We start from the raw sequence: 14,098 nt of genomic DNA, 5'->3' as shown, positions 1-14,098 counted from the left end.
CAGAGCCAAACAGGCAGGATATAACCCCACCCACTTTGCCAAAGCACAGCCCCCACACCACTAGAGGAATACCTTCAATCACCAACTTACCATCCTGAGACAAGGCCGAGTGTAGCCCACAAAGATCTCCGCCACGGCAAAACCCAAGGGGGGGGCGCCAACCCAGACAGGAAGATCATGTCAGTGACTCAACCTACTCAAGTGACGCACCCCTCCTAGGGACGGCATGGAAGAGCACCAGTAAGCCAGTGACTCAGCCCCTGTAAGAGGCAGAGAATCCCAGTGGAGAGAGGGGAACCGGCCAGGCAGAGACAGCAAGGGTGGTTCGTTGCTCCAGTGCCTTTCCGTTCACCTTCACACTCCTGGGCCAAACTACACTGAATCATAGGACCTACTGAAGAGATGAGTCTTCAATATTTACATTTTGTTCTGATCACAAGACAATCCAGAAAATTGCAATAAACAGCGCCATGCAGAAAACGGAATGTTGTATTCTGGCCTGACCAAACTTTTTGAAGTAAACACAATTTAATTATCTCTATTTGAGCAAAATAAGTAGTTTTGTTGTGATTACCAGGAAATCCTAATAATTCGGATAAAGAGCGCCACAGTCAGGCAGAAAAATCGGAATGTTAAGAGTGAGTACAATTAGTTTCCCTGCCTGTTGTATGGCTGCTACTTAGAAATACTATAAAAGTACATTAATAGATTACATCCACTGCTGTAAACCTTCTTCCAATATAATCGCATAGTTTACACCGACCCACCGCGGACCTTTAACAAATAAATATCCATGTAAAAAAGGCGTCTCGTGGTCTGTTTTGTCAACGAGCTCGTCATATTCCAAACACTGGGGGTAACCAGATGATTCCAATAATTTAAGTAGTAAACGATGCCCTTCTCTGTTATGTTCTACTGCGAACTGTCTGTGACTCGATCGTTGTTTCCCTGTTTTACTTATTACGTCAGACAAAATTAACTGCAAATATATCAGCATATCTAAACTACACAGAACCATGGCGGACCCACTGTAAAATGAGAGGCTTTAAATCGTATTAAAACGTGATCCAGTACAGGATGTCTAGCTCTACCAACTGGGGCGTGGCTTACGGAGCGCTCTTTAAAATAAGCGCTCGTATCTTCGTATTCCACCGGAACGAGTTCTCACCACACCTACCTTGGAGTTTAGGAGTGCCATTTGAATGACATCTAGTGTCAAATTGTTGAAACAGCATATTCTTCTTCTTATTTGTTACTTATCAATAACAACATATTGCGGTCCATGCGAAATAACTTGGTATTGTAATATTTAACAAGCAGCCAGCTGAGTTTTGAAGTCAGAGCATGTGAACCTTTGACTGATCAACATTTCTCGACCTTCTCAAAATGGATGGATGTGATGCCCATCATGACATTCCATACCTCAGTGGCAGCCTCCAGCGGACATGCCCCATCGTGACTAGCTACACCCAGTTAAAATCATGGGGATGAAGTCAACCTTTACACCAAGATCCGCCGTTTCAGCCCCTGGGTTTCACGTTGCAAATTACTTCAGAGATTTCTTTTAAAACGCCTTGATAAATAAATTACATAGTTCTGGTTGCAACAATTAATTCTTAAGGGGGGGGGGTCAGTATTGTTTTGTGGGAGTCGGTTACATTTATATAAATCTAACGGTTTAAAGCGGTATCGATGCCGTGTCTTTTCCCGGAGCGTGTTCTACTGTGAAACAAAGTTGTATGAGTTGGATCCTAGTTGTGGACAGGGAGAGGCAAGGGGAAGGCCTCGGAGTGGATTTGCAGTCATGGCCGGGAATTTTGATGCGGAGGATCGTGCTAGCTGGTACTGGGGAAGGTTGAGCCGACAGGAGGCGGTTTTCCTCTTGCAGGGTCAGAGACATGGCGTGTTTCTCGTCAGGGACTCTATTACCAGTCCCGGGGACTACGTGCTATCCGTCTCAGAGAACTCAAAAGTATCACATTATATAATCAACAGCATCAGCAACAACCGGCAATCTGGATCAGGTAAGATTAGATAGCTGTCATACTAGCTCGCTAACGTAGTAAACTAGTTAATGTGGGAAAACGCCACTGACCCAGTTCTAGCGGGCACTAGCTAGCGGTACATAACTACGTTTAAGATAATTTAGTTGGCCGGAAGCTGGCTACACCAGACATAGCTAATGTTAGTTTGCTAAACAAAATTGAGTATACGTTTGAAAACTGTATTACACTATGAACACTTAGCATCAGTAGCTAGCTATCATTCTTGTTAAGGTCGGACTGAAGCTAGCTGTTGGAACAGAAGGCAAACTATGGCTATGCACAGAAACAAGCAACCCCCTAGTTGTGTTAAAACTACTTGACAGTCATTGTGTAGTTTGTCAATTAACTTATGGTCGTGGTCTGGGCTCGCTAATGAGCTCTAATTTGAACAGTCACCAAGATTTGGAAATAGTATTTATTTAGGGATTTGGTAGTGTGTTTACCTAGCTACACATAACTGGCTGTGGTTTTTGTAACTGTAGTAATGGTGGGGTTTTAAAGGTCTTTGTTTAGTTTTGTCAGCTGGAGGCTTTAGGTACTTTGTCTTTAGTAAGAGCCAGGTAGACAGTGAGTGGTCGGATTGGGCTGATCCTATGAATGAATGGACATGCTGTCACAATTGGAGGATGACTGTTTCCCGAATGGTGTGTGTGGAATGCATGTGGTCCTGCCCTGTTTTAATTACACACACACACACACACACAGGCTCAGTACTTTTTTATTTGTTTAGGCTACTTCCTTTTGGAAATGTCACCATACATGTCCTACCTTGCAGGCTTTGCAAGTGTGTGACCATTAGCAAAGCTGTCAAATTGAATTGAAAACTATCGAATGAGTAGGCCTATATCTTCTGGAACAGATTGTTTTTCTTAATAAACTTGCAAAAGTTGTGACAGGGAATGTATACATGCTGTATGTGAAGCCATGGGAGGCTTAAACAGACTATTTCAGCTAAGTCCTTGGCTTAAGCCTAATTGTTTTGTTAGGACTCGATTGTCAGAAGAATGCTCAGCTGAGGCACTTTCAGTTTCAGTAGCCTCAGGGTTCCAGGAGAATTTAAAAAATAAAACTGTCATCCTCTCGCCATCCAGGTTTGGCCCCTCCGCGGTTCCGCATCGGGGACCAGGAGTTTGACGCCCTGCCCATCCTTCTGGAGTTCTACAAGATCCACTACCTGGACACCACCACGCTGATCGAGCCCATCAGCAAGGCCACGTACACTAGCTTTGTGAGCTGTGCCGCCACCGCCCCTCCCACTGCATCGGGCAGCGCCCCGCAGGAGGCAGAGTTTGTTCGCGCCATCTTCGACTTCCCCGGCAACGACGAGGAGGACCTGCCCTTCCGCAAGGGTGACGTGCTGCGTGTGCTGGAGAAGCCTGAGGAGCAGTGGTGGAACGCGGCTAACCAGGAGTGCCGCGCCGGCATGATCCCCGTACCCTATGTGGAAAAGTACCGGCCCGCCTCGCCCACCTCGGTGGCGGGGGGGCCCGGCGGTGCGGGAGGGCCGGCGGGTGTTGGGGGCAGCACTACGGATGGAGCAGCGCCCCAGCTGCCCCCGCCTCTGGGAGATCCAGGCCAGTATGCCCAGCCCATGGTCAACACTCCCCTGCCCAACCTGCAGAACGGGCCCGTCTATGCCCGCGCCATTCAGAAAAGGGTGCCCAATGCCTACGACAAGACGGCCCTCGCCTTGGAGGTATTGGTTCACCCCCTTCGCCTTCCTCAGAGCCCCATGGCACTCTCTCCCTCTTTTCTGTTTCATGTCCCCTATATGTTCTCTCTGCCAGGGTGCAGCTGCTGTAATTGCTTACTCTTTCCTGTAAGTATACACAACCATCCATACACATGTGGGCAGGCACACTTGCATGCTTACACACACACACACACACACACACACACACACACACACACACACACACACACACACACACACACACACACACATACACAATGACATGTATAATGGGTTCATGCATATAGAGAAAAGCAGACCGAGAGGAGAGCTAGTACTGTCACATGCGCTAAATACAATGATGCAAAGTAAAAAAATATCAAAATAATAGTGAGGGCAGTACTATGGACGGAGCAGTGCCCCAGCTGCCCTATCTGCCTCTAGGGGAGTCGGGCTAGTATGCTCAGCCCTTTGTCAACACGCCTGGGCCCAACCTTCAGAACGGGCCATGAAATACTTGCTTATGAGCCCTTCCCAACAATGCAGTTAAAAAATAGTAACACGATGAATAAAATACACAAGAATAGTCGCTCTCTCCCTCCGCTGCTCTGAGGCTGGCTGGTGTCAGAGAGGTCACTGTCCTGGTTATCAAATACAGATTAGAGATGAAGTGCACCCTCTCGCTTTCTATTTCTCTCACCTTCATCCCCCTCTGTACCAAAGACTACACTTTTTGTGCTCTTCTACTCCCCTTGTATTATTAAGTAGAGAAACAAACGGCCAAAATGAGACAACAAACGCCTATTAAATACCTATTAAAGGTGTAGTTCAGTTCCACATAAATATGTAGTTTTGTAGAACTATCCATTTAAGATTAGAAGCTGTTTGAAGGTTGCGAGTCGTATAGTAGAAATGGCAATGCCCGAACAAAGGTTGCCTCGCAGTTCATAGCTTGCAGCTTAAGAGTCCAATTTGTCAGTGTTGATGAAGAGCGTTCCTTTGAAGTACCACACCTGCAGGTATAACTGTATGTCATGAGAGGAACATGGGGTTTGTCCCAAATGGCACCCTATTCCCTATTTAGTGCACTGCTTTTGGTCAAAAGTTGTGCACCATCTAAGGAATAGGCCAGTGTGCCATTTCGGACCATTTAAAAAAAAAAAAAAGAAGAAATTTGCACATTAGAAAGTGAAGCAACAGAGATTATAGTGAATGATGGGGAATGGGCGTGGAGTGTGTATCCCAAGGTAAAGGCTTAGTAGGACTGTGCTGCTGTGTAGATCAGGGCTTCGGGTCAATTCCCTTACAGGCTGTGAGTCAATCAGGGTTCGGGTAATTCCATACCAATATTGGTCAGTCAGTGGACATACCGGTAGTTCACATTGATTTCCAATTGCAACTGTTCATGAGTGTATTTGAAATGGAAGCAACCCCAACCCTGGCCTGGGTTAGCGAAACGAAATAAAGAGTTTGGCTACTGTGCTTGTCAGTATGGATGGGCATGTTAGTATTAGAATATTGTGAGAGTATTTATTTGAGGGGGGGGGGAATCACAGGCCTACTTTAACAATGAAAAGTTTGTCTCAATTAAATCAAATAATTTCTGACGTTGTTACACACAAGGATATGCCATGATATTTGAAATTCTTAATCTAATAAAACAAACTTTGAATGGAGTTTTATGACGTGTGACCCATAATAAAAATACTTATAGCCTACACAGGTTTGTTGTTGTTGGCACTACAGTCAGAGGCTGTGAAGTGGGAGGTCTCAAATCAATGCAAATTTAAAAAATTGAATTAAGTTAGCTAAATGAGAAGTAGGTTACAACGAGCAACCAAAAGGTAGGCTGCTGTTTAATGAATGTAGTCGGTGTAGACTAGAGGTCGACCAATTATGATTTTTCAACGGCGATACCGATTATTGGAGGACCAAAAAAAGCCGATACCGATTAATCGGCTGATATTTTTTTATTTGTAATAATGACAATTACAATACAGAATGAACACTTGTTTTAACTTAATATAATACATCAATAAAATCAATTTGGCCTCAAATAAATAATGAAACATGTTCAATTTGGTTTAAATAATGCAAAAACAAAGTGTTGGAGAAGAAAGTAAAAGTGCAATATGTGCCATGTAAGAAAGCTAACGTTTAAGTTCCTTGCTCAGAACATGAGAACATATGAAAGCTGGTGGTTCCTTTTAACATGAGTCTTCAATATTCCCAGGTAAGAAGTTTTAGGTTGTAGTTTATAGGAATTATAGGACTATTTCTCTCTATACGATTTGTATTTCATATACCTTTGACTATTGGATGTTTTTATAGGCACTTTAGTATTGCCAGTGTAACAGTATAGCTTCCATCCCTCTCCTCGCCGCTACCTGGGCTCGAACCAGGAACACATCGACAACAGCCACCCTCGAAGCAGCGTTACCCATGCAGAGCAAGGGGAACAACTACTCCAAGTCTCAGAGCCAGTGACGTTTGAAACGCTATTAGCGCGCACCCTGCTAACTAGCTAGCCATTTCACGTCGGTTACACCAGCCTCATCTCGGGAGTTGATAGGCTTGAATTCATAAACACAGAGCTGATGGCAAAACGCACGAAGGTTCTGTTTGAATGAATGCTTACGGGCCTGCTGGTGCCCACCATCGCTCAGTCAGACTGCTCTATCAAATCATAGACTTAATTATAACATAATAACACACAAATATGAGCCTTAGGTCATTAATATGGTCGAATCAGGAAAGTATCATCTCGAAAACAAAACATTTATTCTTTCAGTGAAATACGGAACCGTTCCGTATTTTATCTAATGGGTGGCATCCATCAGTCTAAATATTCCTGTTACATTGCACAACCTTCAATGTTATGTCATAATTACGTAAAATTCTGGCAAATTAGTTCGCAATGAGCCAGGCGGCCCAAACTGTTGCATATACCCTGACTCTGCGTGCAATGAACGCAAGAGAAGTGACACAATTTCACCTGGTTAATATTGCAGGTTTAAAAATATATACTTCTGTGTATTGATTTTAAGAAAGGCATTGATGTTTATGGTTAGGTACACGTTGGAGCAACGACAGTCCTTTTTCGCGAATGCCCACTGCATCGATTATATGCCGGACACGCTAGATAAACTAATATCATCAACCATGTGTAGTTATAACTAGTGATTATGATTGATTGATTGATTTTTATAAGATACGTTTAATGCTAGCTAGCAACTTACCTTGGCTTCTTACTGCATTTGCGTAAATCAGACATGTTGGCTGGATTCACAACATGTGTAGCTCCTCATGAGGCAGGTGGTTAGAGCGTTGGACTAGTTAACCGTAAGGTTGCAAGATTGAATCCCTGAGCTGACAATGTAAAAATCTGTTGTTCTGCCCCTGAACAAGGTAGTTAACCCACCGTTCCTAGGCCGTCATTGAAAATAAGAATGTGTTCTTAACTGACTTGCCTAGTTAACTTATTTGATATAGGGGGCAGCATTTTCACTTTTGGATGAATTGCGTGCCCATAGTGAACTGCCTCCAACTCTGTCCCAGATGCTAATATATGCATATTATTATTACTATTGGATATAAAACACTCTGAAGTTTCTAAAACTGTTTGAATGATGTCTGTGAGTATAACATAACTCATATGGCAGGCAAAAACCTGAGAAAAAAATCCAAACAGGAATTGAGAATTCTGAGACTGGTCAACGTTCAACTCATCACCTATTAAATTCCCTGTAAGATATGGATCTGTTTGCACTTCCTACGCCTTCCACTAGATGTCAACAGTCTGTAGAACGTGGAATGAAGCTTATGCTGTGTTGTGGGGCTGGATGAGAGGGGAATGAGTCAGTGGTCTGGCAGATTGCCAGTTCCTGGTCATGCGCTTTCCTCATGATATCGCCTTGCGTTCCATAACTTCTACAGACACGAAGGAATGCTCCGGTTGGAACGTTATTGGATATATGATAACAACATCCTGAAGATTGATTCTCTACTTAGTTTGACCAGTTTATTCGACCTGTTATAACTTTTTTAAGTTTTCGTCCGAGTTCGCCTGCATCTGCGCGAGCGTTTGGACATGTGCACTAAACATGCTAGCAAAAGTAGCTACTTAGACATAAGTAATGGACATTATCGAACAAAACAACGATTTATTGTGGAACTAGGATTCCTGGGAGTGCATTCTGATGAAGATGATCAAAGGTAAGGGAATATTTATGATGTAATTTCGTATTTCTGTTGACTCCAACATGGCGGAGAAATGTTGTTATTTTTGAGTGCCGTCTCAGATTATTGCATGGTGTGCTTTTTACGTAAAGTAAAAATCTGACACAGCGGTTGCATTAAGAACAAGTGTATCTTTAATTCTATGTAAAACATGTATCTTTCATCAAAGTTTATGATGAGTATTTCTGTTATTTGACGTGGCTCTCTGCAATTTCTCCGGATATTTTGGAGGCATTTCTGAACATGGCGCCAATGTAAACCGAGATTTGTGGATATAAATATGCACATTATCGAACAAAACATAAATGTATTGTGTAACATGATGTCCTATGTGTGTCATCTGATGAAGATCAGTGATTAATTTTATCTCTTTCTGCTTTTTGTGACTATCTTTTGCTGGGAAAATGGCTGTGTTTTTCTGTGGCTATGTACTGAGCTAACATAATCATTTGGTGTGCTTTCGCCGTAAATTCTTTTTGAAATCAGACATGTTGGCTGGATTCACAACATGTGTAGCTTTAATTTGGTGTCTTTCATGTGTGATTTCATGTGTGATTAATTTTTATAGTAATATATTTGAATTTGGCGCGCTACATTTTTTCTGGCTTTTGGCCAAGTGGGACGCTACCGTCCCACATATCCCAGAGAAGTTAAATAAAGCTGTACAAAAAATTATAATAACTTTAAAAATCTGCAAAATCGGTGTCAAAAATGACTGATTTCCGATTGTTATGAAAACTTGAAATCGGCCCTAATTAATCGGCCATTTCGATTAATCGGTCGACCTCTAGTGTAGACGAGGACGGGGAGCGCAGCAAAATAGCCTCAACTGGCATAGCTAACAAGCTGGCTAGCAAATATCTGGCAATCTTAGCTAGCTTCTTTACCTTGATTTTTTTATTTCACCTTTATTTAACCAGGTAGGCAAGTTGAGAACAAGTTCTCATTTACAATTGCGACCTGGCCAAGATAAAGCAAAGCAGTTCGACACATACAACAACAGAGTCACACATGGAGTAAAACAAACATACAGTAGAAAAATAAGATTGAATACAGTAAAGACAGGCCCAGCCAGATGGGATGATAGATAACCTGTGGCATTTACAAGTTTGTCAACTAACATGAGTCAGTTGCTACTTTTTCCTCGCTCTCCCTTGTCACACACCATTGGCCCCTGCCCATCCCGTGCAATGTCTCTCCCGTGGTGCAGGCTGCGCAACAAAGTGTCCAAGTTTATCCCAATTTTTGTTTATTTGAATGTGAAATGATTTCAAATGCCCATCCCTACTTGTCAGGCTAAGGCTGGGGTCGGGAACTCAAACGAAACAAAGCAGAATTGGGCTGTATTGGCTGGCTATCCAGAGTCCTTGCTCCGGCCAATCGCTGCGCAACACCCACGGACGTTAGTTTCTTCTCCGCAATGAGTCTGGATCTGTGTACCTCCCGACCCTTCACCGAATGCAAACAGATTCAGGGCTGTCAGATTGGGTTGGGCCAGAGCCAGAACACACGTGGGTAAAGTGGCTGTTTAAAAATGTGTCATAGGCTTTGATACTCTGATTGGTTAGAAACAATCGAATCGCTGATTACTTTGTTTTGTACAACGCCCCTCTTGTAACCACAAGACTTAAATGATTGCAGTAGCCGACCTAAAGTATGTAGTGAATGACAGAGCAGCGGAAGAATGTAATGTGAGTCGTCAGGCTAAGGGCTGTAGCCAACTAATTAGGCTAAATAATTTTAATGTGGTTCAAGTGTGAATAGAGTTGATTTGATGTATTCATTCTACTACTATTATAGTTGATTGATTAGGCTGCTTTAAATAACTATTTATTGAACATCATTGAGCCCCATAGAGGCTTTTTAAGAGCCTTGTGCGGCTCCAGAGCCGCACGTTGCAGACCCCTGAAGGTCTTGCTTCTATCCAATTTGTCTCTATAGTCTAACGTGTGTGTTTTGTGCAGGTCGGAGACATGGTGAAAGTGACCAAGATCAACGTGAACGGCCAGTGGGAGGGCGAGTGCAAGGGCAAGTGCGGCCACTTTCCCTTTACGCATGTCCAGCTGCTGGACCATCAACACTCCGAGGACGAGAGCTGAGACACACACATACTTACAGACACACTCCTCACTTCACATAAGTCCAATCCAGTCCTCTGTGATTTTCACCTATGATCGAAAATAACACATGATATACTGACTGCAGTGGTCAGAAGTTACAACTCATTCGCTGCTGTTGCTAATGTGTGTGAGAGAGAATTTATTTAGATGAAGTTCTCACACACACACACATACGGAATATAATTTACACTTCTACCCCAGTATTGAAGTCCTGATACACTACACACACAGCAGAGTTTACGCCCCCTCTCCCATGTTTGGCAAGAAATCGTCCTTTACACATATACACACGCATTTGCCCGCACACACACACACACATGCCCAGACGCTGGTGTATATGTGGCTTCTCTCAGACTCATGGATCACCCTTTTGTAGTACAGGACAGTGAATCTGGGACCTCGAAGAGAAGAATGGCCATACTGACTCCTGATTGACTCCCTCTTGTGGAGAAAGACGCTCACTGCGACTGAAACGACCATTGCTGCACTCCACAGATAGAACAAGTTACCACAGGACACCCACCACAGGGGCCCTAACCAAGCCCCTCTGCGTCAAACCCCCAAGTACTCTTTTTGTACTGAAATTAAGTGGAAAATATTATGACATATGACACCATTACATACTAAATATTATGTTAAATGTTTTTTGTGTGTTTTTTTTACCCTGTGCATGATCAAGACCCTCACCGCCCTGTGTGATCACTGACATTCTGAAATGCTATGATGACTGTGTCTTGTCTGTGTCTGGGGAGTAAGTGGAGACATTCCTTATGACTAAAGTATGGGGCCTTTGTTCAGTCCACCTCATTGTTGTGAGATATACAATGGCCAGACAACGGCTTTGTATATTTATATACCAAGCGGATATATTTGAACTCTCTCTCCTCTTACTTTGGTCTGCCCCGGTCCCCTCCTTTCCCATCCTCTTGATCTCCTCCTCCTGTCTCATTCATTTATAAGATGGTCCGATCCATTTCCTCCCGGCCTCCCCCATGCCAAAGACACTAGATACACCTGCTGTGTTAGTGTTAATGTGTTAGTGTATACAAAGGCCTTTTTGGCAGGGGGAATGTGTCAACATATTTAAAATGATTCAGAACCTCATATTGTCACAATCAACACAAAGCCACAGCGTTAATCCTTTGGTCTCTCCCCTCGTTTCCCTCCCATGCGGACTGTAACAAACACAGTACATACACGTTTTTAGGTGTACTAAATTAATTTCTGCCTGCTTCGTTTCAACTGGGAGCTCTGAGTTAGGTCTGGGTTGAGTTTGGTAATGCACAGTGTTGAAAGTGTTTTTTTAAAGTTTTTGTAACAGAAAACAATAATGAATGTTTCTTATTGGACAGGTTCAGGTAGTACCTCCCCGTTTCAAAATGCATCTCCTCCCGACTGAACACAACCATAGTCATTTCCCTAGAGTCTCTCCCTTGGTGCCAATCTGTCACCCTCACCCAGTACCTACCCTCTGGGCTCAGCTATGACACACAAAGCCACTGACGTGCCAGATGCATTGCAGGATGCTAAGCGTCATCATATGCTGATGACACCACATTGCTAAAGGACTGTGGGTGAAAGGCACATAGTAACATGGGTGGGTGTGTGGACCAATCGTAGGCATATGGGAGCGTTTTAGGCCAATTGTTGTCATTTAGGGAGAGCATGTTCATTTGTCCTCTACCTCATGTCTGAATTGTTTTAATTTATATAGATTTTTTTCCCTCAGAAATATGAAAATAAGTGATCTTAAGTGCCATGCTCACAGTTCATCAGTATTTTTGTGGAAATGTTTTTTTTTTTTTTCAAGGAGCAATTCTAGCAAAAACACTTTCCTTACTCCCTCAACTATATCCTGTGGTATTTTGTAAATATGTGCTGGGAATTAGCCTGCTAGGTGCACATGTTTCACAAGAGAGTAAGAACCCCCCCTTCCAAGTCCAGGTCTAATGAAGCTGCAAGGCTTTTTAATAACACTAAGTAAGCGTTAGACTATTAACAAGCCCTATGTAGATGTTTGTTAAAGTTTACAAAGACAATATGGTTGCTCTATTGAAAGAAACACTGAGGGCAACCTGCATAACTTGCGTTGACTGCAGCAGCATTTTATTTATTTTATATATTATGAGACAATGAACAGTAATGTCTAATGGTTTTATGCTCTGTTTGTGATATAAACTGATTTCAGTGACGGGAGGAGTAGTATGGCAAGAGGATTATTGAACTATGACTTCTACAGAAAGCACCAGTGTTGTGTTCAGTAGGGTACAATGTAGCAAAATGTTTTGCAATGGGGGGGGGATCAGTGTTCTTATTGGTCAAGTTCAGGTAGTACCTCCCAGTTTCACTCTGTCTTAATGTTTTCTCCCTACTGAACAAGACCAGGGTCACTGCTAGAACCAACAACCCTTGTCGCCCCTGTGTAAGAATATTTCAAAGCGTTTTGTGAATTTGAAATTATGCAATCTGTAATTAGCAATGACCAAGAAAGACTTGCACAAATGAATGAATGTGACAAACTCAAACTGAAAATGTGACAAACTGCATGACAGTTCCCCATTGCACAACATTTAATATTGTTTTATAAAGTCAATACATTGATTGGGAAGGGTGCTGTGGACTATTCAGACCCCTTCACTTTTTCCACATTGTTACGTTACAGCCTTATTCTAAAATTATTTACAGGGTTTGTTCCTTAATTTACACACAATACCCCATAATGACAAGGCAAAAATATTTTTTTTTGCAAATGTATTAAACATATTAAAAAAACTTACATTTACATAAATATTCAGACCCTGTTGAAGCACCTTCGGCAGCGATTACAGCCTTGTGTCTTCTTGGGTATGACGCTACAAGCTTGGCACATTTGTATTTGGGGAGTTTCTCCCATTCTTCTCCGCATATCCTCTCAAGCTCTGACAGGTTGGATGGAGAGCGTCGCTGCACAGCTATTTTCAGTTCTCTCCAGAGATGTTCGATCGGGTTCAAGCTGGCTGGGCCAGTCTAGGGCATCAGAGGCTTGGCCTGAAGCCACTCCAGCATTGTCTTCGCTGTGTGCTTATGGTTGTTGTTCTGTTGGAAGGTGAACCTTCACCCGAGTCTGAGGTCCTGAGCGCTCTGGGTCGCTCTGCACTTTGCTCCGTTCATCTTTCCCTCGATCCTGACTAGTCTCCCAGACCTTGTCGCTGAAAAAAAATCCCCACTGCATAATGCTGCCACCACCATGCTTCACCGTAAGGATGGTATTGGCCAGGTGATGAGCGGTGCCTGGTTTCCTACAGACGCGACACTTGGCATTCAGGACAAAGAGTTCAATCTTGGTTTCATCAGACCAGAGAATCTTGTTTCTCATGGTTTGAGAGTCCTTTAGGTGCCTTTTGGCAAACTCCAAGTGGGCTGTCGTGCCCATTACTGAGGAGTGGCTTCCATCTGGCCACTCTACCATAAAGGCCTGATTGGTGGAGTGCTGCAGAGATGGAAGGTTCTCCCATCTCCACAGATGAACTCTGGAGCTCTGTCAGTGACCATTGGATTCTTGGTCACCTCCCTGACCAAGTCCCTTTTCCCCCGATTGCTCAGTTTGGCTGGTCGGCCAGCTCTTGGAAGAGTCTTGGTGGTTACAAACTTCTTCCATTTTTAAGAATGATGGAAGCCACTGTGTTCTTGGGGACCTTCAATTCTGCAGAATATTTTGGGTACCCTTTGCCAGATCTGTGCCATAATACAGTCCTGTCTCGGCACTCTACGGACAATTCCTTCGTCCTCATGGCTTGGTTTTTGCTCTGACATGCACTGTCAACTGTGGGACCTTTTATATAGACTGGTGTGCCTTTCCAAATCATGTCCACCTTTGGTGAATTCAATTGATTGGACTCCAATCAAGTTGTAGAAACATCTAAAGGATGATCAATGGAAACAGGATGCACCTGAGCTCAATTTCGAGTCTCATAGCAAAGGGTCTGAATACTTATATATAAAAAAAAAAAAAAAATTGCAAACTTTTCTAAAAACCTGTTTGC

The 14,098-nt window shown here is 43.2% G+C and overlaps 1 protein-coding gene across 1 annotated transcript; it reads left to right on the top strand.

Moving 5' to 3' along the window:
* The first annotated feature begins 324 nt into the window (after positions 1-324).
* Positions 325-12,275, top strand: LOC120056896 (adapter molecule crk-like). Its single transcript, XM_039005163.1, has 3 exons — positions 325-2,024; positions 3,137-3,741; positions 9,921-12,275. Exons 1-3 carry the CDS (start codon positions 1,805-1,807, stop codon positions 10,053-10,055), a joined length of 960 nt encoding a protein of 319 aa, XP_038861091.1. The 5' UTR covers positions 325-1,804; the 3' UTR covers positions 10,056-12,275.
* Positions 12,276-14,098: the final 1,823 nt, after the last annotated feature.

Source organism: Salvelinus namaycush, chromosome 12 (assembly GCF_016432855.1).
Source record: "Salvelinus namaycush isolate Seneca chromosome 12, SaNama_1.0, whole genome shotgun sequence".
In the NCBI taxonomy this organism is placed as follows: Eukaryota; Metazoa; Chordata; class Actinopteri; order Salmoniformes; family Salmonidae; genus Salvelinus; species Salvelinus namaycush.
This window is presented reverse-complemented; position numbering and strand designations above follow the sequence as displayed.

Coding starts and splice junctions, on each gene's coding strand:
- LOC120056896 (XM_039005163.1), top strand. CDS start 1,805: ATGGCCGGGAATTTTGATGCGGAGGATCGTGCTAGCTGGTACTGGGGA. Junction 2,025..3,136: donor CAACCGGCAATCTGGATCAG/GTAAGATTAGAT, acceptor CTCGCCATCCAG/GTTTGGCCCCTCCGCGGTTC. Junction 3,742..9,920: donor AGACGGCCCTCGCCTTGGAG/GTATTGGTTCAC, acceptor TGTTTTGTGCAG/GTCGGAGACATGGTGAAAGT.